This window comes from Ascaphus truei, chromosome 6, assembly GCF_040206685.1.
Source record: "Ascaphus truei isolate aAscTru1 chromosome 6, aAscTru1.hap1, whole genome shotgun sequence".
NCBI classification, from domain to species: Eukaryota; Metazoa; Chordata; class Amphibia; order Anura; family Ascaphidae; genus Ascaphus; species Ascaphus truei.
In genome coordinates this window covers 97,985,898-98,009,566 of record NC_134488.1, presented here as the reverse complement: position 1 = coordinate 98,009,566, position 23,669 = coordinate 97,985,898, and the positions used below count along the sequence as shown (strand labels likewise).

At 43.7% G+C, this 23,669-nt stretch overlaps 1 protein-coding gene across 1 annotated transcript in view; it reads right to left on the bottom strand.

Annotated features, from left to right (window-relative positions):
* Window positions 1–23,669, bottom strand: part of LOC142497474 (C-Jun-amino-terminal kinase-interacting protein 4-like) — a 66,473-nt gene that overhangs the window by 9,343 nt on the left and 33,461 nt on the right. The window contains exons 12-19 of the mRNA XM_075605302.1: window positions 23,513–23,643; window positions 22,419–22,472; window positions 21,809–22,039; window positions 16,059–16,188; window positions 14,871–14,963; window positions 12,571–12,627; window positions 10,745–10,892; window positions 8,906–9,008 (exon numbers count right to left, since the gene is read on the bottom strand). Of these exons, the coding sequence (XP_075461417.1) occupies window positions 8,906–9,008; window positions 10,745–10,892; window positions 12,571–12,627; window positions 14,871–14,963; window positions 16,059–16,188; window positions 21,809–22,039; window positions 22,419–22,472; window positions 23,513–23,643 (947 nt within the window). The remainder of the gene's footprint in view (window positions 1–8,905; window positions 9,009–10,744; window positions 10,893–12,570; window positions 12,628–14,870; window positions 14,964–16,058; window positions 16,189–21,808; window positions 22,040–22,418; window positions 22,473–23,512; window positions 23,644–23,669) is intronic.

The following is a 23,669-nucleotide window of genomic DNA, read 5'->3' as shown; positions in this document are numbered from 1 at the left end:
CAACAGAGAAGCAAATAGAACGTGTACTATATTTATTCATTCTATTATTATAATTGAGGTAATTTGACAGTCTAATGTTAAGGTTAATATAACATGCGAGAAGAGGAAAAACAATTAAAGTCTGTTTTGATACCAGTACTACTGCTTTTCTAGTTGTAGAAAATGTTTACGGGTGTATATTTAGAGAGATGTCTAGTGATGTCAGCCGAGGTGGGAAATAAGGTCAATGCGAAGGTTTTGGATAGATCAAACACTGAATTAAAAACAACTATTTAGTGCCTGGTAGGATTAACTCTATAACATACCAAAGAACTGTTATCTATTAAAGAGAAACAACAATGATAAATTGTTGGGACAAAGCTGTTACATTTTATGGTATATGCCATTATATGCTATTTGTATTAGCACTGTATAGGTTTAGTATTTTTATCATTTATATGCCCAACATTTTCATTACTAAAATTATAATAATTGCAGAAACTAGGTTGCTGTATGATTGTGAGAATCACTGATAAGGGAGCGAGTCGTCACAGAATAATTGAAGTAGGTGAGAGTTTAAAAATAGTTTTCGCACAATTATTTTGAAGGCCATAGCTGAGCATGTCCCGCCATCTGCGTGAACACACCAGGTGAGCAGGGAAATGCAGGCAGGATCAAGTTAAGGAACGACCATATATAGAAATAATGATTGTAGGTCATCTGACACACCTAGCTTCACATTTGCCTATAAATATATGCAGCTTTGAATATCTGGTGTGACACTTCTCCTGTGAGAGATTGCCATTGATAAAATCATCTTTGCATCAAAACTTCCTGAGTCGTAGCCATGACAAATATGTCTCCTAACAAGGAGGGGCACTTTTATCTGTCCAATTGTTCATTATGATCTTTGTTGATACCACCGCTATATATAATGAAGTACTGGTCTTTCGTTGTCTTTCCCTTGGCAACTGGTAAGATTCCACAATAGCAGAATGTTTTCATCTCTTGTTATAATGTATTTATGTGAAATGACTTTCACCATCTTATTTTTCAGCAGCAACATATGCAATGGAAAACACTTAAGGCAGTTGCAATTTAGTGATGCGTCATACATGTGCCTACGCCGTGGAGAAATATATGCTATATGCATACATTTTAATGGCATTTCCTATTGTATAGAGCAGTGATTCTCAACCGGAGTTCCGCGGAACCCTGGGGCTCCGTGGAGCAGTCCCAGGGGTTCCGCTTAGCCGCCCCAGCAGTTGCCTGGCTCCCCGGCTCTGCCCCTGCTCCCCGCCCCAGAGCCCGCTCACAGCTGCGCTCTAGCAGTGCGGAACTTCCAGTGTCTGAAGCGAGCGCGTGCAGTCCTCGCCGCCGCCTCCTCCCGCCCGCAACCGCCTCCTGCACGCCTCCGCCTGAGGCAGGGGCGATATATGGGAGATGCATGGGGGGGGGGGGGGGTAATGTATGGGAGATGCAGGGGGGGTGTGATGTAGGGGGGTGATGTATGGGAGATGCAGGAGGGGTGATATGAGGGAGATGCAGGGGGGGGTGATGTATTGGAGATGCATGGGGGGGGTAATGTATGGGAGATGCATGGGGGGGTAATGTATGGGAGATGCTAATGTATGGGAGATGCATGGGGGGGTAATGTATGGGAGATGCAGGGGGGGTGATGTATGAGAGATGCAGGGGGGGTGATGTATGAGAGATGCAGGGGGGTGATGTATGAGAGATGCAGGGGGGGTGATGTATGAGAGATGCAGGAGGGGGTGATGTATGGGAGATGCAGGGGGGGGTGATGTATGGGAGATGCAGGGGGGGGTGATGTATGGGAGATGCAGGAGGGGTGAGTATATGAGGGTGATGTGAGATGCAGGGGGGTGGGTATATGAGGGTGATGAAGGCTACTGGGGGAGATATGAGGATGAAGATGATGATGAGGGGTGCTGTGGGAGATGTATGAGAATGATGATGAGGGGTGCTGGGGGAGATATGATGATGATTTAACCCGTGTGGCCCGATTAAAAATAAAATGTATTGGGTGGGGGTGGGGCTCTTTTAAAAATGTAAGGAGGTGGTGGGGCTCTTTTAAAAATGTACTGAGGCGGCAGGGGTCTTTTTAATATGTATTGGCGGGGGTGGGTATTTTTATTATGTATTGCGGGGTGGGGTTACATGTATTTAGGGGGGTGGGTTTTTTTGGTATGTATTTTGTGGGGGGGGGATTGAGTGAGAGTGGGGTAATTGACGGAAGGTAGGGGCAAGTGAGAGGAGAGAGGGGAGAGTGAGTGAGAAAAAGAGGGAGTAAGAGTGAGACGCAGGGGCGATAAATACATGCGAGGCGGGAGGGGGGGGAGAGCGAGTTAGACGGAGGGGAGAGAAATACATGGGTAGAGGGTGGGAACTAGAGATGGCGCGTGAGGTGTAAAATTAACCTAAGGCCGCGCTTATAGTGCCGGCGACACTGACGTCATGCTGCGGTTGCTGGAAAAATCAAATTGAAGTGACTTCCAGCGATCGCGACCAAGACGTCGCGCCATCCTGTCGATCCTACTATAAGCGCACGCGACGGCGTCAATACATTTGTTTTGACGCGATGTCGCCAGCACTATAAACGCAGCCTAGTATGTGTCAGCCAGATAGGGGTTCCCCGAGATTTTTCAAAATACTTCAAGGGTTCCTCCAAACAAAAGTAAGGTTGGGAATCACTGGTATAGAGGTTATTATCTTTTGCAGGTTACTTACTAGCTTTCTCCCCGAAATGAAACCCGTTTGATCTTTGTGGATTGTACCTGGTAGAATAGGTTTCAGTTTCTCTACCATTGACTGTAAATATCTTGTACTTAAGAGTTTAGGAATGAAATCGGTCTACAGGATGCAGGGTCTACCTCACCCCTCCCTGGTTTGTACAGGACATTTTTTTTAATGGCAGACTTAAATTAATCTGTTGCTGCTTCTCCTTTGAGGTTATTGAATATTTTGGTAAGTATAGGAGTTACCTCGTCTATAATTAGCGTAAAGAACTGTGACATATATTATCCAGCCCTGGAGATTTGCAATTATTTAATAATTTCATCATTTTCCTAGCCCCCTGATCTTCTATGGGTTTATTTCAGCCCCTCTAGTTGAACTTGAGCAATTGAGGGGATGTATATGTCTTTCCAAAATAAATATATCTTTGTTTAGTTGATCTACTTTATCTTTACATAAAAATTTTCCAGGATGCTTCCGATTTCCTCTTGTTTTATATTTTATTTTCCAGCCCTGTTATTGTTTGTGACCTTCCCCTCATATCATTTGATATAGATCTTTTGAGGCACGTGACACATTATCTGCCAGTACAGTAAAAACAATGATCTCTTTTGGCTCCTCTATTTTAAAACGCCTACAGTATTCTCTATCCCCGGAGAGATGTTTGGATTCCCAAACACCAGGTAAGCAACAAGAGTAGAAGGGCGATCTCCTGAAAATCTTACATATATTCTCCCAGATCAAAATATTTTCTTTCAGATTATCCGAGCTTCCTTCCTGTATGGAGGATATCCTGAAATATCCACCAGCTTGACCAATTCTGAGTCAAGCTCAATGTTAGAGAATACTTAGGATTTAGTGTAAGGAATCCACACCTGAGTTTGCTGGTTACCTTTGCCTTGCAGACCTGGGCGGTCCTGGAACACTCCCCCTGGTATCTACAGCAGCTGTGCAAGCTATTTACTGCAGTTGCAGCCTGTGCTCTCTCATTGGAAGAATGCTCTTACACTCCCCCTTCTGAGATTGGCCCGCTGACCTTTAAATACTGCATTCCCCACAATCCCTCTCTGCCGAGCATAGTTCCTTTCCTGGACGTTATCGTGTTCTGCCACAAGCCCCTGGATTGTTATCTCTAGTACTATCTCTGTGTATTGTGTTCCAGAGTTAGTTCCTGTTTCCCTCGTGACTTTGCTGTTGATGTGTTCCAGCTCATTGCTTTTGTTCCTGTGTTCCAGTATCCTTCAGCAGCTACTACGCTGTAGCCTGTGTCCTAGCACCCCGGAGACCTGCTGTGTGCTATCTCCCTGGAGGCCGCAAACTGCTGCTTCTACCCTTAGCAGAGGTTGCTGTTTGGACCCCTTGGCCTGCTGCTCTCTCTCCCTTTGCAGAGGCCAGCTTGAACTTCTGTGGCTGAAGCACTGGTTTACCAGTGCTGCCTGGCGGTGTGCCCTCTCCGGTCAGCCTTCTCCTTGCTGTGGCTGGTACCATGGGCCGCGGTCGCCACTGGCACAGAACCTGCTCCCGCCCTGCAGCTATTACGCTGAAGCGGGACCTACTTGACCTCCTGTTGCCGAAACTACGCTTGGATAACGATTCCCCTGATGTCTCCAACCCTGACCCTGGCTCGTCCTACGACTACGCTTTTTTCTCCAGTCCTGAACCTGGCCTGTTTGACTATGAACTTCGCACTCCGGACCAGTCTGCGCGGTCTAAGGTCGGTGATTTCATAACCCAGCCTCAGCCACGCAGTCCGGCCCCAGTTTGTGGCGAGCACAACCGTAACAGTTAGTTAATCAATCTCTTGGATGCCTAAAGAGACACGCTAAATTACATATCTTTATGTTTGGAAACACTGCTACCCCAAGTTTTTGGTAGCATAAGTTTTGTATACTGTACTTATTTTGTGTTTTTTATTTTTCCAAATAAAAATTTGTTGCGATTTTGTTAACATGCTTAATGTCTTTTCGATTAAGCAGCAGAGGTTGTATTAGCAACTTGTACTTAGGAAAGACCATATAGATTTAATAATAGCGCGTCTTCCTACTAGTGAGAAGTTAATGTTTACCCACCTATCCATATCTTTTGCCAAATTCACAAAAAGTGAGTGCATATGAGTTTGATAAATCAGAAGGGACCAGTATTCCTAAATATTTTATATGAGGTTTTGTCACTTTAAAAGCAATCCCTCTACACACAAATCTTTTGTCCATCTTCATGGTCTAACCACAACACCTCGGATTAAACTATTTTATATCCCGAAAAAGTCCCGAACTTTACAATTGTATCGCAGATTGTTGGTATGGATTTATTTAGGTCAAATTATTTGAGACAAATACAGTAGCAGCACATTATCTGCAGATAAAGTTATTTTTAATTCCAGTGCACCTATTTTTATTCCCTCGTGTTCTTCGTTTATGGAAAAGTGGCACTAGAGCTCCAGCAAATAGCAGGGGTGACAAGGGAGAACCCGGTCTTGTCCCCTTTTTTTATTTAAAAATCTTTTCAAATGTACTGTATACATTAGCTAGGATAAACATTTCCGGGTTTTGATATAGACCAACACTTTTTTTTTTTTTTTTTCAATATCTTTTATCCTAAATTTTTCTAGGGAGTGAAAAAGGTGGTCCCTCGTTATTAGGTGAAATGCCTTTTCGGCATCCAAACTACGCACATAACTCTTGGGACAACTTTTGGTTTGCTTTACATATTGCATACAGTAGAGGCAACTCTTATTCGAACAAAAACCAGTGGCAATTCCCCAAAAAAACCAGGAAACACCCAGGTACATTCTGAATACATGCCTTAAACTTTCCTTAAACTAGCCCCAGCATTTCTGCATTGATTAATGGCCTATCAGATTAACAGCGGGGGTCCCTGGCAGTCCCATTCAAACTGAATTGGACTGCCAGGGATCCCTGCTGTGTTAATCCTATGGGTCGTTAGTCAATGCAGAAATGACTTAAACGTGCCTCAAACTAGCCCAGAACATACCCAGCACATACCCAGAATGTAACCCGGCTAGTTTACGGCAAATGTTAGAATAAACGTTGCCTCTACTGTAGCAGTTATTAATTTCCCTATGTTACAATGATCTGGATCAAGTATAATAGGTTTCAGTCTCTCCGCCATTAACTTTTTAGTTAAGGAGTTAAATCAGTCTATAAAAAGCAGGGTTCACCTGTTACCTCCCAGGGTTTGTGCATGACTTCTATAATGGCAGAATTAAATGAATCTGTTGCCGCTTCTCCTTTGAGAAGGTTATTGAATATTGTGGTAAGTATAGGAGTGACCTTATCTATAATTAGCATAAAGAACTGTGGCGTACAGTATATTGTCCTGCCCTGGAGATTTGCAATTCTTTAGTCATATGATAATTTTCCTGACCACCTGCTCTTTAATGGGTTTATTTCAGTCCCTGTAATTGTACTATAGCAATTTTAAGGATTTGTAGATCTTTCCAAAATATATTTGACTGTATATTTTCATAAAATTTTTCCAGGATGTTTCCGATTTCCTCGTTTTTTTATATTTTTATTTCACATTTTTATTTTTCAGCCTCGTTAATGTTTGTGACCTTTTCTCATATCATTTGGCTCATTCATTTCCCAATTTCTTTCAAGATTTTGCATATCTAAAGTAAAATTCTACTTTTTGTTGAACTATTATTGCATCAAAATGACTAAGATATATCTTTTTAAAGGCTGATGACGTATCGGCTTTATATTTACTAAATGATTGTGTAAGCTCTTTATATAGGCTGCTAGGTATTTTTTATTCCCCATCTTCCTCCAATTTACGGTGTTTGAAATTAAGTCACCATTAACACTGCCTTTGCACTATCCCAGTGAAGTTATGCATTTTCTTGATGCTGACTGTTAGTCACTTCAAAATCTTTCCATATATTCCCAATTTTTTTATAAATTAATTTTTAATTATTTACCAAAGTTATTTAACAATCTCCATAGCCTGCAGTTCCCTCTTAGGACTGTCGGGTTACAAATCAAACCTAATTGGGGAATCTATTCGTACTGTATGTCCGAACATGCTATCGCAGCGGCAGATATACATCTAGGCCCAGCAGCAGCAGTCCTGTGACGGTGGCAGCATCAGAGGTGTCTTCAGTCGGCGGGGGAGCTGCAGGATGTCGCCGCCTCCCTGCAGGTAAGTGCCAAACCTGGTAACCGACCGGGTAGAACTAAGCAGAAACTATAAGCACAGAGAACAGGAGCAACAAGAGGAGACAGACAGACAAACCCCAGAGCAGACAGAAAGCAGCAGCACACCCGGTGGACAAGGAAAGTAACTACGCCTAGAAGCAGGGTGTCTAGGAGACCCTGACAAACGCGCCAAGACAATGTCAATTATTGTTCTAATGAATGCGACACTCTCCATGTATCTTCTAGATTGAATACGTTTTTATTGACGAGATGCCCAAGGTTGGCTTACTATATTTTGGCCTCTTGTTTTTACGCTGTCCAAACATTATCTAGCGTATTGAAGTCCCCATTTGAGATCATTTTCCCATCTGTGAATTTGCCAAGCTTATTTATGACTATGAAGAATAAATCTTTGTTATAGACTCTTGGTGCATAAATATTACACAATAATATTTTTTCTTTGGCTAGATTGACTTCTAGAATTATATATCGCCACTGTGGGTCTATTTCGGAGGATATTATCCTCTTAACCCTTTTCTAATTAAAATAGCTACTCCTCTAGCTTTACTGTTGAAGAGGTCGCATGCTTGCACCTAGCTAGATTTCAAATTTGTATTTCGCTTTCCATCAAGTGCGTTTCTTGAAGATCAGCTCTTAAAAATATTGAAGCATTTAAACTTTTTCTTTTTAATGGGATAGTTTATCCCTCCTATATTCCAAGAAACCAATGTAATGTTGGCTACCTTTGGCGTGGTGATTCCGAGTATTTTCAGCTTCCATTTCTTAATCTCTAACTTTTTCTCCGCTTGTTTTCTGGCCTATTCTTAACATGTACATTTGTCTACTTGGATTGTGTTGTAGGGTTGAGACACAGAAAACACTTGGCAGATCACAAACAAAATAGTGCAGCATACTGTAACTGCTTATTTCAGTTGCCACTTTAGGACTTCCGAATAATTCTTACTACAAGATTTATTACATTATGATTAATGCTCTATAGAGCCTACTGCCACCTTTGTTTGTTTCATTACCAATGTAAAACCTTCTTAGTAATTTCATATAATCAACTATAGAAGTAGTATGCTTATTTTTTTTTTTTTTTTTTTAGACATCGCATCTTTATAGTTGGTTTTTTTTACTAATCACTCAACGTATCTCTTCTGCTTGCCGAGTTCCATGGAAGGGACAATTCTACCACCACATGGGATCTTTTTATTGGATATCCTTTTTCTTTCAATAAATGTTCAGCTTCCAAGATTTTCCTTGGTCAACCAAAAAGTCAAGGGAGGTTTACTCTTACCAAGGAGATCTGTTACATCTGTGCAATCCTTCGCTTGTCTTCTTTGCTGGTCTTTAATAGTTATTGATTTTTCCATTTCTTATTGTGTTTGGACCATATTTCAGTCTCAGTTTCTCTTTCTCCCATCCTTCTAGGTCTGCCTTGTCCCTCTACTGCTCTCTCTCCCCTTCTTTCATGGATCGGCCTTTCCACCCACGTGACAGATCTTCTCCTCCAGCTCAGCTGCTTCGTTTTCAGCCTGTCCTCTGCCTCCGCACACCCCCTCCGTGTCCCTCCATCTCATTGTCACTCTAGCCTCTTTCGCTACACTCTCGGACTTCAGCCCCTCCTGCGCTTTCCACGGATCTCTTCTCCTGTTCCTCTACTTCACCCCCACCTTGGAGTCTCTGCGCCAAGGAGATCCGCCATGCTGCCTAGATGGCGGATTGTCTCGTGGCATTTCTGCACCAGCATGGCTGTGGAACTTGTCCATGTAGAGATTTTTATGGTTAGCTGGCAATATTGTTTTTTTCCCCCTTTTTATTGTTTCATGAAGGTTTTAGGTGGCTACTTCGTGGAGCTCACTTACAACCTGGCCTCACTGCCTTGTGCCATAACCGGTAGTCAACAATACAATCACTTTAATAAGCAGGAGGTATTGTTTACAGTTTGTGAAATAAGGCAGTATTTTGCACTTGCTTAGGGTAAATTCTACAAAGGGCTTTTTATTTACCTCCCTTCTTGTGTCCCGAGCCAGACGGTGGCATCTTTGCTGCTGTGACCACAGTCTTCTCCCTCAGGAGATTGCTGCTTCTCTACACAATTCTGTCTGTAACCTACAAATATAAGAGGCAAAGAATCTGAATGTTGGGGCAGGTTCTGTTTTATACAGATTACAAATGTATGTTTTCCTTCACAATCAGAAGTTATCCAACAGTCACATGCTAAGTTTGTAGTGATTCTGTGTCCCAAAGATCCACAACACACACTACAAAGGCAAAACTCATACACACAAAAAAAGGTATATGTTCTATTGGCAAGCTGCTTGGAAAAATTATAGATATTATTAAGGTCATGTGTACTGCAATGAAAAAGCAGAAGGCCACTAAGACTAAAGTTATGCAAATAAATGGCAAAGCAACTGCATCACATGGTGCGATAAGGAATATGAGACACTGTCCCTGATCTGCCTGGCAACACATGACATGAGATATGGGATTGGTTAAGAAGGTAAATGGATAGAATCTGGAGAGCAACTGTCAGTGAGAGAAAGAGGGAGAGCAGCTGTCGGTCTGAGAGACAGATCGTGTGACCGTCTGAGAGGCACACAGAGACACAGGCCAGGTTACAGTGAGAGGGGCTCAAGACAGACACAACCTGACATTCACAGAGGTGAAAGAAGAGCCCACAGTAAGAGAAATTTAGATACTTGCCAGGCTCTTAAATCGCGACTGGATAACTGACAGCCAGGGGACCTGTTCCTGCCACTTAAAGTATCCCGTGTGAAGTATACATGCATCTCACAAATATTTCACCTATAACAGGCCTGCAACGCGACTACACATCATAAAATAAGAGCTCCAACGCCGTGCCGGCATTACCAGCGGCCTATTTGGTTGCTACATTGGACACTGGGTTTATAGAAAAGGGACAATAACAAAGTGTCCTCAGTTATTGTGTATATACCTACATAAATATTGAGTTGAGTTGAGAGCGGTTTCTCAAAGAGTGAGGGCTGCAGGGTTAAGTTTGCCCGTGGGTATAAAGTATCGGTTAATATATACCAAAGTCTCGTTTTGTTTATTGATCTGGTGGGTCCCATTGTGGGGTACTTGGGGAGGACGAACTCGGGCCAGCCAAAGCCGAGACTGGATAACGAGGGGCTACAATATTATACGGTAGATTAACATTTTACATAGTAGATGAGGTTGAAAAAAGACATACGCCCATCAAGTTCAACCTGTGCTAAATTTAGACAACAGATACTTTATCCTATATCTATACTTCCTTATTGATCCAGAGGAAGGCAAACAAAAACCCCAGTGTGATATCATCCAATGATATCGAATAAGGGGAAAATAAATTCCTTCCTGACTCCAAGAATTGGCAAATCGGATTATTCCCTGGATCAACATCCTTCCAATGTATACTTATTTGGTACATATCTCTAAAAGGCAAGTATATAAATAAAAAGGCAAGAAAAAAAATAAGTAAAATATAAAGATAGATGTGTGCTACTTTTAAAATATATGGACAAAATGATCCCTATACCAGAGGTTTTTTTTTTTAAACAAAATACATAAAGAGACAGAAAGCTGCTGAGAAGATATCAGCACACTGGGGTGCAAACTCATGTAACATACTGCTTACATACGAGTTTTGTATTGTGCAGCTAAAATTATTACCTGAAGATCACCGAATTCTGCATTATGAGATATACATATATATTTTTAATTCCAAGTTATTTTACATGAACTCATCAAACTTAAATAAGAAAGTCTAAGCTGAATGATCAAGTGGATTGAGGAGAAATGAACACTGCTGACAAAAGACATTTTACTAGAAAACTTACCTGGCACACTCGTGACACACAGAACGTGGGTGTTGGGGATCACGAACTGATCCATGACATGGTTTGAAGAGCTGGCGTCAATGACCATGATCTCACTGACTGAGTGGGTACCAGAGCAGATCCACACCAAGCTGGGCAAGCGGTCGTTCTGTAACAGAGGCAGAACATCAGGAAGAAACATGCTTCTACGTGAGCAATACCTCCTCTACTGTGCTGGTCTCATCTACATACTGTACTGTTATTTTGAAGAATACGATTAAAAAGTTCAACACAAATAAAAACGGCCCTCACACTCCTTGCAAGGCTCAGTGGCACCTGCTTTTTGTTTACTAGTAGACTATGCACCTCAGGAGGAGCACACGCAAGACACATCTCTGATACTCTTCATAGCAAAGATTTAACTACAAAGTGTGAGTAGGATGTCTTATTCCTTAATTACAATATGTACCAAGTAGAAACACTGAACAGATAACACAGTATTACCTGCTAAGACATTAGGGTCCCGATCCACAAAATGGTGCCAAGCTTTAGTATGCCTTTTCTCCCATTCATAGGAAGTAAAGGTCTAAAGCTTTGAATCATTTTGGGGATCTGGGTCTAAATATTCCACTAGGTGGCCCAGAGTTACCAGCATTTAAAAATTACTTTGCAGGTTACACATGGCAGTGCAACAAGGTAAGTACTGTACATTGTGAAGTGGGCACTAAGACTGAAAGGGGCCTTATGGAATAGCATCACTTAGTAAATATGGGCCTAAATGATATACTGCATATATGCAAGACTTGGTTACAAAATTGTAACACAGAAGAATGTATTTTCCATTGCTGCCTCATTCCAAATAATACATTCTTTGTTAATATATGTTACACACATATACAACTAAAGGGATGCCAGGTGATCCCAATGATCCTAGGAGATACCAGTCTACATACTTGTGGTTCATGCTTCCACGTCATGGTCCTTTTTCCATCTATCTTTGCCTATGTTCCTATTTATATGCATATGCCTCCATTTATGCTTGTAGTTCAGTTCACAACACTTAACTACATGCATATACAGTGTCCGGTTCTTCCAGGACGTCCTGCTCCCAGCCAGTTCCTTTGTTTGTCCACCGGGAGTGCTGCTGCTTCTGGTGCTCTGGGTTTTCTTCTGTTTGTCTTCTCTTGGTTCGCCTGTGTTTCCCGGTCTTCTGTCCTTGCCTGCCTTTATAGTTTCCGGTATTCTGTTTCTCTTGCCTTTTGTTTGTGCCCTGGACTTGTGCCCTGCAACAGCCTGTTTCTGTTCCCTTATCCTTGTACTTGTTCAGTCCTTGTTTAATAAAGGGTCTTTGCCTGTAAATAGGCTGTTCCTTGCCCTGTCTCTGAACCTGCCATAGCCCACCCCTTGCCTTGTTCCTGTGAATTCCCTGTTGCTGACCTCTGCCTGTGACTACGATAATTGCTTCCTGCCTTGGACCTCGACTACGCCTTGCCTGCTCCCTGCTGTTCCGCCCATTGAGGCCCAACCCGCACCTGGAGTCCTGACATACAGATGAATTGTTATAAACACCTTTCATTATTATGAATAAATATGTTCTCATGGGTAGCCTAATAACATGCTTTTAATATAATCTGCAAGGACCCAGGTGGAAACGTCCGGAAGATGTTATTTTACATCCATTTTGTATCTTTGACTGCAAGAGGAACCAGCAACACACCGAGTCAGTGTGTTAGAGGCCTTTCTGGTACTACAGTGTTGGAAAACAAAAAAAAGCCAACCAGGAAAACAACAAAAAAAAAAACAAAATCAGAAGATCCAGAGAAGAAGAAAATAGAAAAAAAAATTACATCTTTGTTTCTTTTGCTCGTGGGGTCCAAGGTGGCCGTTCCAGTCGCACACCAGAGCTGCAGAAAAACATTAAAACATTAAAAACAAGAGAATGGTAGAAGGAAACCAAATAAAAGCCATACTTGTTTTTAATGAAAACAGAGAAATAAGTGACATTATTAAGAAATGGTGACAGAAAATACTAAGGCGCTCTCTCTTGATCAGGGGAGGGAGTATATTACCATGAAAATTGACCCTCATGAGCACATGAAGTGCAATATGTTCCAGTGTATGCTGCTCGACCCAATATAGGATCTTTCCAGGATCCTCACAGAAGTTGAAGGAAAAGATGTGGGGAGCACAGGGTTCAGAGATTATATATATATATATATATATATATATATATATATATATATATATATATATATATATATATATATATATATATATATATATATATACATACATATATATATATATATATATATATATATATATATACATACATATATACATATATACATATATACACACACACACACAGGATGAAAATGAAGATAGAAAGAACAGCAAGGATGTGCAAATTGTTCAAATGGCACCAATGAGTGATAATATACAAGGGTGCACATATAGCCAGTTTGATAGGGAACTAACAGTGATAATGCTACTCACATGGCCATGTGTGAGCATAAATGCCCCAAAAAGGTGTCTCTCTCTCTCTCCTCCCTGGATCCACGACTTGAAGCCGATATATGGTAGACTTATGTTCTCCCGATTTTAGAGATGATACCCCAATGTTCAACAGTGTGCACAGAAATGGATGGTTTCAAAAGCAAATAGATACATTTATTAACATATAATAACAGTGCACTCACATATGGTGCTTGCTCCGGTGGCGACAGTGCAGTTCAGGCGAATCTCCAAGTCCACGTCCGGTGTATAGAAAACTGTGACGCAGCTGTTCCCAGAAACTACGGTGGCCGTCGGATGCCAAAAGTCCTCGCCAACAATAGCACAACGCATTTCGTAGATCTCTCTGCTTCTTTAGGTCAAAATGTATGGCAAGGTGAGTCTTCACCCGAACTGGAAGCGTATATTCCAACCTCCGTGAGCGTGCAATCTCCACAATGCAATAGAAGACCTGGAGAACAGGAACATGGAAAGCACTGCTCCAATAGCAAAAAACAGGGATCCAGACAGGAAAAGTTGACGACAGGTAGTTTATTCACATACTGGAACCACTAGCAACAAGAGACTCTTTGAAAAAGCGCCCTGTGCCTGAAACATGTCAGAGGACTACCTTAATGCAACTCAATGATGCTAGTGGTTCCAGTTTATGAATAAATTACCCGTCATCAACTTTTCCTGTCTGGGTCCGTTTTTTGCTATTGGAGCAGTGCTTTCCATGTTCCTGTTCTCCAGGACTTCTATTGCATTGTGGAGATTGCATGCTCACGGAGGTTGGAATATACGCTCCCAGGTCGGGTGAAGACTCACCTTGCCATACATTGGACCTGAGGAAGCAGAGAGATCTGCGAAATGCGTTGTCCTGTTGGCGAGGACTTTTGGCATCCGACGGCCACCGTATTTTCTGGGAACAGCTCTATACACCAGATGCGGACTTGGAGATTCACCTGCACCGCAGCAGCCTAGGACTGCACAGTCGCCACCGGAGTAAGCACCATATGTGAGTGCATTGTTATTATATGTTAGTAAATGTGTCAATTTGCTTTTTAAACCATCCCTTTCTGTGCACACTGTTGAACATTGGGGTATCATCTCTAAAAATCGGGAGAACATACATCTACCATATACTGGGGATTCAAGTCGTGGATCCAGGGAGGAGAGAGAGACCCTAAGACACCATCAAAGACACCTTTCTGGGGCGTTTATACTCACACATGGCCGTGTGAGTAGCATTATCGCTGTTATTTCCCTATCACACTGGCTCTACAGTATCTGCACCCTTGTATATTATCACTCATTGGTGCCATTTGAACAATTTGCATATCCATGCTGTTCTTCCCATCTTCATTTTCATCTTGTTTATATATCTTAACCCTGCGCTCCTCAAATCTTTTCTTCATTCTTGAAAAATGGAAAAGTGGAGAAATACAAAAAATAAGGGGACGTTAGACAAGGGAAAACAAAAAAGAGAAAAATGTGCGCACATGGTAAAGAGTTACAGAAAAATATTGAGAGGAAACATATGGCACAACGAGAACAGCAATGCAAGGACGTGCTAAGGACACAGGTGCCGTTATGTTGTCAAAAACTAAACATAGTAGCCTTCAGATCAGGTAGACAAAGAGCCACTCACCTTCGTGCTTGGGTCCTTTTGGTCCAGTAGCCGAAGCTGTACAAGCACTGGGACGCCTTTCACCTCACCTTCACCTGCAACTTGAGCATCACCCTAAAAGCACGTGAATCATGTATTACCATTACATACTGTAGCTTTAACACAGACCTCCTACAGAGCTCTCCAATGTTACATTCAGTGTTTTATGAGAAACATCCTTATCAATGACTGTTGCGCTACTGAGCAGCTGTGCTGCACTAGTGCAGAGATAACATGCAATGACTTTTCTCTGCATCAAACAATATATTTACTAAAGAGCAGGAGAATTGTGCACATTTCTGAAGGTTCAAGCTGAATGGGATGCACATTAAATGAAAGAAGTCCAAAAAGAACCCTAGTTGAACTCAGAACTGATGAAGGGGAACAGTTAGTTCTTGAAAGCTTGTCAGTGTAAAAAAAAAGTCATTATTAAAATAGATCCCAGACACACATACATATATCTAGTGTAACACATCACATTGTTTTACCCAAGTTTAAGGTCTTACTACCAGCACCATGGTCTGTAATCCAACCTCCATAAATGTTACTACTTATACTGTAGTTACTGCACCGACACACTTTATTCGAGCAAATACCCAGTATGTACCTGGCAGATACCTGGAATGCGCCGCTCCTCACCTCTGACAAGCCCCGTTGCGTTTGCCTTCCCAGCCTGGGTTCATGCCTGGCTGACGGGCGGCTGATCTGTTAAATGATAATGATTAGGATTTAATAGGCTGCAATGCTTCGCGTGTCTACCAGATGGCATAAATTCATGAATTGTAATGCAGTATATATATATATACTGTGCAGTTTTGCAGCCAGGGGGAATAAAATGCTTCAATCCCTGCATGGAAAATACCTCAATGCACTCGGGCAGAAAACAGTCACAAACCTCAATACACCCGGGTATACCCGAATTCGTGGGACTAGCCGAGCTTGAATAAAGTGTGTCGCCAGTGTACAATGGGCTTTCTGCATTTAAGGTTCCTGTGATCAGGGGCAGCATTCACGTAACTCAACATTTATTAAAACCACTAAAGCAGAGGGAAATTTGAGACTTCAATTAGAGCTGCAGATTTCCCTCCAACAGCTAACCAGATAACATTACAGGCATTGTACGGACTTACCTGCAGTACACGCCATGTGATCACCCAACTCTCCATTTACCTTATTTGTTGGGGCAGGAGGCTGGCTCCAGCCATGAAGCTGCGCTCTCCCATGCACATTCCAGATGTGGGAACGAATCTGGCAGTAATTTTCATTTTTCTTCCCGCGCACGGACTTTGTATCAACTGTCCTGTGACAGAGACACAAATGTACATTACAAAATCCATGCTACAGTGAAATAATGGGTGGTAGCTACAAAGGTCGTAAATGACCAGTTGTAGGTTGGTGACCTGTGAACAACCCACCTTTTGCCTCATCGGTACATCATAATTGGTACTATTAATGGTTTCCGCAGTTATTCAAAACACATGAAATAATCTAATGGGAGAGTCACGAAACTCAGATAGGAGGTATCAGAGCTCGATCCCGCGTTACTGGTCATTCAAGCCAATGGCAGTTTACGCTGGATCGAGCTCCAATACTCCTTATCTGAGCTTATTGAATCCTGGTCAATTACTTTATCATACGGACTATAGGTTTCCCATTGTGGACTCTCGAGATAACCTCATAGCTATGCTTTATAGGATCTTCATTGGTGTTGTGTTTAAGGACCTTATATCCACTTTATAGAACAAGATGAGGTTTCAAGCTCGGAGACTAAATCAAGATTAGTGACATTTGTCACCTAGTTAACTTAAAAGTATTTTGCGCAAGCACAACCTCATGGCATTAACCTTATTTACAATTTTATAAAAACCTTTAATTGAAAGATCTTTGCAACAATCAGATTTACTTCGCCAGACATTTGTACTGCTGCCAAATACCTTGGAAATCTGCTACATCGCATATGATTCCTAGTTTGTGTTCCAAAGAGAGCGAAACTTGTGGTGTAATACCTGGCTATCACAATGCACATATCCAGAAGCTGTAATATTTCCTTCATAACGAGTGAATTTTTCACGCTGACCATGAAAAAGCCAAGGGCATATATCTCCATATACCCTTGCATCAATGCAGAAAAATTATATAAAACAGTATTAACATTTTGGTGTACGTATATGTATGTATATATGTATATATATATATCTATTAGACCAAGAGGGAGGAAACATAAATAAACAACAAACACACTCACACTTTGATAAAGCGCCATTGCGCGAAACGCGTCAGAGTGGTGCTTACCTGCCTCATCACTTGGGCACTGTTTCAATAAATTATTTGAACCTATTTGACATCGGCCCCCACTTGCATTTTTTTCTGCTCGCTGTGCTCCGTTGCCATTACCTATGGAACTCTATACGCAGCTTTCAGCGCGAGGCACGCATTGGAACCGAATTGGCACCGGAACTGTGAGTTATTTTGATTCATTCCGATTGTCACATTTGGTACAAAGGCTAGTGCACTAGGCTCTAGGGAGTGTTTATATATAGACAGAGGAGAGAATCGGAGCTGTTTATATACAATCTCCAATTGTCCCACAGACCAACAGGAATGTCATCATTTACACTACACAATTTTATGATATATACACATACATACACATATATATATATATAGAGAGAGATCTCTCTCTCTATATATATATATATAGAGAGAGATCTCTCTCTCTCTCTCTATATATATATATATATATATATATATATATATATATATATATATATATATATATATATATATATATATATAATATATATATATATATAGAGGGAGAGAGAGAGAGAGATATAGAGAGATATATATATGAGAGAGAGATATATATAGAGAGATATATATATAAATATATATAGAGATATATATATATATATATATATATAATATACAGTGTTCGACAAACCTATACATTTGCACGACCCGGGCGAGTGGATTTAACATCGTGGCGAGCTCCTATTGGCCCAACCAGCACACGTTTGGTACTAGGTGGCGGGTAGATTTTTTTGTGTGGCGAGTAGATTTTTTGGTGATTTGTCAACCACTGTGTGTATATATGTATATATGGAGAGAGAGAGAGAGAGAGAGAGAGAGAGAGAGAGAGAGAGAGAGAGAGAGAGATAGAGAGAGATAGAGAGAGATAGAGAGAGATAGAGAGAGATAGAGAGAGATAGAGAGAGATAGAGAGATAACTAGCTGATATACCCGGCGTTGCCCGGGATAGAAATTTGCCCCCCTCTCTCCCCCTTTCCCTCCCCTTCCCCTTTTGCCCCCGTTGGCAGCAATCTGTGTCCCCCCCCTGCGTTCACAGCTGGGGTCCCCCCGTTCACAGCTGCCCCCCCTTCACATTGTTGTCCCCCCCCCCTGACAGGTCTGTGCCTCCCCCTATTCACAGCTCTGTTCCCCCCCTTCTCAGCTCCTGCCCCCTTCACACTTGAAGGCCCTCCCCTTCAGAGTTCCGTGAGTGGGTGGGTTAGTGGTTGGGGGGGTTAGTGACTGTAGTGACTTTTAGTGACTGGGTGGGTGACAGGGTGTGTGGGTGACTGGGTGGGTGGGTTATGTTGCACCCCCCCTGCATCTCTTCCAACCCTGCATGTCTCCCCTCCTTCTGTCCCCCATACCTGAGGTGGCAGCAGAGGCTGCATGCAGGAGGAGAGGAAAGGGGAGCAGGGGTAGCGGCCTCTTGGTGGGGGGACTGGCCTCTGGGGAGGGGAAGCGAAGAAGGGAGAGCCGGCACTGGGTAGGGGAACCAGGGAAAGGGAGAGCGTCTCTGGGGTGAACCCTCCGGCTGCATCTCTCCCCCCCCACGCATCTCAGCCCCCTCTGGCCCCCATACTTTCTGTCTCCCATACACGGCAGCGGAGGCTGCAGGCAGGGGGCGAGGAAAGGGGAGCCAGAGGAGTGGCCTCTGGGGAGGGGATGCGGAGAAAGGAGAGCCGGCACCGGGTAGGGGAACCGGGGAAAGGGAGAGCAGGGGGAGCATCTGTGGGGTGAATCCACTGCTCCATCTCTCCCCTCCACGCATCTCACCCCCCTCTGGTCCCCATACTGGCGGCGAAGGCGCACGCATCTCACCCCCCGGCCACGCATCTAACTGCCCTGTCTGCAGGTAGGAGCCGGTGAAGGGATAGGCGGAGAGAGCCGGGGAAGCGCTCTCATGGAGGGGGAGCCGGGGTAGTGAGAGCTGTGGGAGCGGCCTGTGAGGGGGGGGGGGGGGCAGAGAGCCGGAGAGAGCCGGGGGAACCGGGCTCGGGGGGAAAGAGAGAGCCGAGGGAGCGGTGGGGCAAGGGGACCGGAGTGAAGGGCATGTCCCGCGCGGCCGCCACTGCCTTGCTCCCCCACTCCCGCTGGCATGTCCCGCTGCGCGTGGCAGGAGGTTATAGCGGAGCAGTGGAGGGTGAGGGGGGTCGTGTTGAGGGTGGAAGGCGCGCCGAGGGGAAGGTAGCGGGGAGGTAGCGGCGAGGTGAGCAATCAGCCGGGCCGCGCTCCCCCCCCCCCGCGGCCAAGCAGGGTTAAGGGCGCCGCGAGGGAAGGTAGCGGGGAGGTGAGCTTTGGGTGATGGCAGGGGGATCCAGCGGCCCAGGCCGCGGGGTGAGGAGAAGAGGAGAGTGGCCGGGTGGTTGTGCGTGTGTACCCCCCCATGTGTACCCCCCCAGCTAAGCAAGCCAATGAGAGGCGTGCGGGGGGCGGGCCACGGACCAAACTGATTGGCCAGAGGCCGAGTGACAGACCGGCGGACCAATCCGATTTCCCATAAGAACAGCAAACATACGTTTTCAATTATATAGATATATGTATATATATATATATATATATATATATATGTCATATATTGTGACAGTATATATGATTTCATAGGGGCCATTATAATCCTACTCCATGCAGATTTACAGTTTATTTACCTACTCATTGGTACTACTCCACCTGAGATCCGGATGCACTGTTTGGGACTTTGTTCTATTTGCTTACTTAACCCCATACATGATTACCAATTAATGCCCTAGTAAAGTAACCCCACACAATAGGGAAAATATGTACAGGAGTCACTCAGGACTTGGCGGTAGGAAAGTGCTGCTGCTTAGCGACAGTGGAGATGTTGGCACGGGGAAGTGTGATGACGCTCCTCCTGGTTGTTGTAGGTTTCGGAAGTGTCTCTTTGCCCGCGACACCCCCTGATGATCACGTGACTCTTTTTTTTTTGCCGCACACAGTACTTAAACTTGGTGTCAGGTAATATTGATAATCTAGCGTGACAGAGCGGTTATCCCGAAACATGCTGCTCTTTTTGCAGTTTCATGCGGTTTCTGTTTTTAAGATGTCTGACCTTTCACACGTGGCTTCTCCATTTTGGCTTTATTTTTGGTAAATAAATCATGACACGGGGTAATATGTCATGTGTTGTTGTTCATCTGAGGTTGTATTTACCTAATTTTTAGACCTGCTAAGGAACAGATTGTTATCATGTCCTGATATGTAAAACCATGGAATTCAAAGAGGGTGTACTTTCTTTTTCACACCACTGTATAGTTTGAAGAGGAACCAGCATACACCCCATGGGAGCCAACACGTCGACCTACCAAATAAATCGGGGAAAAAAAAAAAACTTTGGTCTTAGAGTAGTGTGTGCTGAGTCCTGTTCAAACCAGATAGGATGTTACATAGCTGAGCACCTCAGCGATGTGTCTGTTAAAAAGCAGTGCTAACCGCAAACACACACACACACACACACACACACACTTTGGAAAGTGTATTATGTTAAAAGGATGGAGTGTGAGGAGGGCAGGGAGACTGCGCGTGGGGGAAAGGAGGGGGACTGCGCATGGAGGGAGGGGGATTGCATGTGGGGGGGGGGACTGCATGTGGGGGGGGAGGGATTGCATGTGGGGGGGGAAGGGACTGCATGTAGGGGGGGAGGGACTGCATGTGGGGGGGGAGGGACTGCATGTGGGGGGGGGGAAGGGATGGGATTGCATGTGGGGGGGGGGGAAGGGGAGGGATTGCATGTGGGGGGGGGGGAAGGGGAGGGATTGCATGTGGGGGGAAGGGCAGGGATTGCATGTTTATTTATAAAAAGGTTTCACCAGGAAGTAATACATTGAGAGTTACCTCACATTTTCAAATAAGTCCTGGGCATAAAGTTATGAAAAATGCATGGTTACAAATACATAGTTACATTAAGTGAACAGGGAGAAGGGAGGGGGGGGGGTTGCATGTGGGGGCGGGGGGAGGGATGGGGGAAGGTAGGAATTGCATGTGGGGGAGGGGGGGAATTGAGTGCGAGTAAGGGGAGGGATTTGAGAGAGGAAATGGGATTTGAGTTGGAGGGGGTGGCAGGAGAGTGAACGAGAGAGGTGGTGCAAGAGTGAGGGGGAAGTGAATGAGCAAGAGAGGGAGGGGGGGAAAGGTGGGGATGTAAGAAAGGGAGGGGGGGAGAGAGAGAGAAATACATGCAGGGTGGGAGAGAATCAGGGGGAGAGTGCGAGGAGGAGAGAAATAGACGGGGAGTGTGAGGAGAGAATGAGTGGGTGAGTGAGGTGTGAGAGAAGGGGGAATGCAACAGAAAAAGGTGGGGTCTCGCAGGAACGCCAACATAGGGGTGGGGCCTCGGTGGAAACGCTAGTCCTAGGTAAGTCAGTCAGTCATCGGCCCTGCTGCATGGGAGTAGGTTTCAAAAAGATTTTCCCCTTTAAGAATCATTCAAACAGTTTTTAACACAGTAGATCCTTTCAGTTATTATGGCCTTTTATAGCCCTGGTAAGTTGTTCTGATGTTTCATCTACAGCAACGATCCACTTTCAATACAACTGCATTACTAGTCATCCATCATAAAAAGGGGTTAAAATGCTTGGGGTAAGAAGCCAGCTCTGCTGTGTGTTACTCACTCTGTATGCGATGTACTCCGGGCATGAAAACTCACAGATGGCCTCAGTGCAGGACTGCTTCCCCGATTAGTGCCTCGCGCTTTCACAGAGACAGACCGGCCTCGGTTTAGTATAGGTGGTGCTATCGGTGACGCGGCTGCGGCTACGGCTGCGGCAGATGCTGCTGCGGCGGCTGCGGCAGTGGCTGCTTTCCTCTGTGGTTCACCCGAGGAGCTAAACAGTCGGTCAAAGCTGCACAGATTAAACAAGAAGCATTTTCCCTAAACAATTTAAAAAAAAGAAATAAACCAAATCTGGTATTTAACTACAATTACGCTGCCCATGGTCCCTATTCAAGGAGTTGGTCCAGTGTTACTGTAGCTCATTGCAGAACAGTCAAAGTTTAAATGGGATATGGATGTCTTTCGAAAGATACCGCTATTACTATATCTATTACGTCATTTCCATAGTGTATACAATAGATAATTGGAAGTTTTAATGGAAACATAGAAAATTATATTCAATGACATAAAGGGGAAAGTAACAGAAAGAAAAAGACATGCAGCAGACTCAATCCCTCAAGTGATGTACAACAGCAAAGTATTGAGAAATAAATGGTTGAAAGACCTACATTGTCCAAAAGGAGGATTTTTTCATCTGCACAGCCTGAACGTCTTTTGAAACCCTATACAAAGAAAAAAAAAAACAGTTGCCTTTTGGTGTAAATATCACTAAGAGCTTCATCTCAGCCCGTAGAGACAATAGGTACTTAGTTCATTTAGATAACCAGCATACATTTGTTATTTTTGTCTTCTTAAAGCAGCAAAACATGTGAATACTTATGTATGAGATATAGATGTATATCAGCCAATGCAAAAAGGAGCATCTGATCCCAAAAGGACTCGTCTTCAAAAAACCATTTACGAACACACACAAAAACACACACACTATTTAACACCTCAAGTCATAAATCGCATACTGCACAGGGGGGGTGGGGGGGAGATAAGCTCTGGTCACAGATACATTCCAAGATGCACTGTTTTTAAGTAAAACCCTTGCTTGCTTTATTCATTGCAACATTGCCTGAAGAAGAGATCGGTGTATCTCGAAAGCTCGCACAAATAAAAGCATTTCGTTAGCCACAGAACAGTATTGTCTATTCATTATAGATATAGAGAGATATAGATATATAGCCAATAAAGAATATCACTTGTGAGTACATTCACATGTCTTAGACAGGTCTGCAACCCTACCTTTCAACCATTATCACCTCGCATACAGTGCTCCCCACTGCAGCAAGGGATTCTGGGAAATGACATGCAAATGAGCACACGTGTCACCTTCTGCCTGAATATCCATTCACATGGAGCCCATTTAAGATGATGCATCGCCATTCACACAACTTTTAAACACAGCATGGGACTAGCAAAGCAAGTACAAACCACTCACAGACACGTTTCAACAATGATGGGTATCATCAGTGTGAGGTTGGTTTATACTTCTCTGATGCCGGAGAGAAGGTAAGAGGAGGGGGCGCACCCCTGCATATTTCCTCCCACTTCTGCATAAGCAGACCTGAAATTGTAAGCCAATACGAGTGGAGGAAAAACAGCTTGACCTACTCCAATGTGCAGACACTGTATACATAGCTCTGTAAAGGGATTCAAAAATGAAATTGTAGGATATGCACCTGAAAGATGCGACACAATAAATACATTTACACACCTAAGCATTTCCGATCTGCGCACTGCATCCTGAAGTTCCATTAACCGCTCTTTATATTGGTTCCTTTCCATCAGCACGCGGGACATCTCTGCTCTGGTGAAACGCTTCCGCTGAGCTGCAGGAATGTCCACCTTGGCGACGTCACAGCGATAGCAGC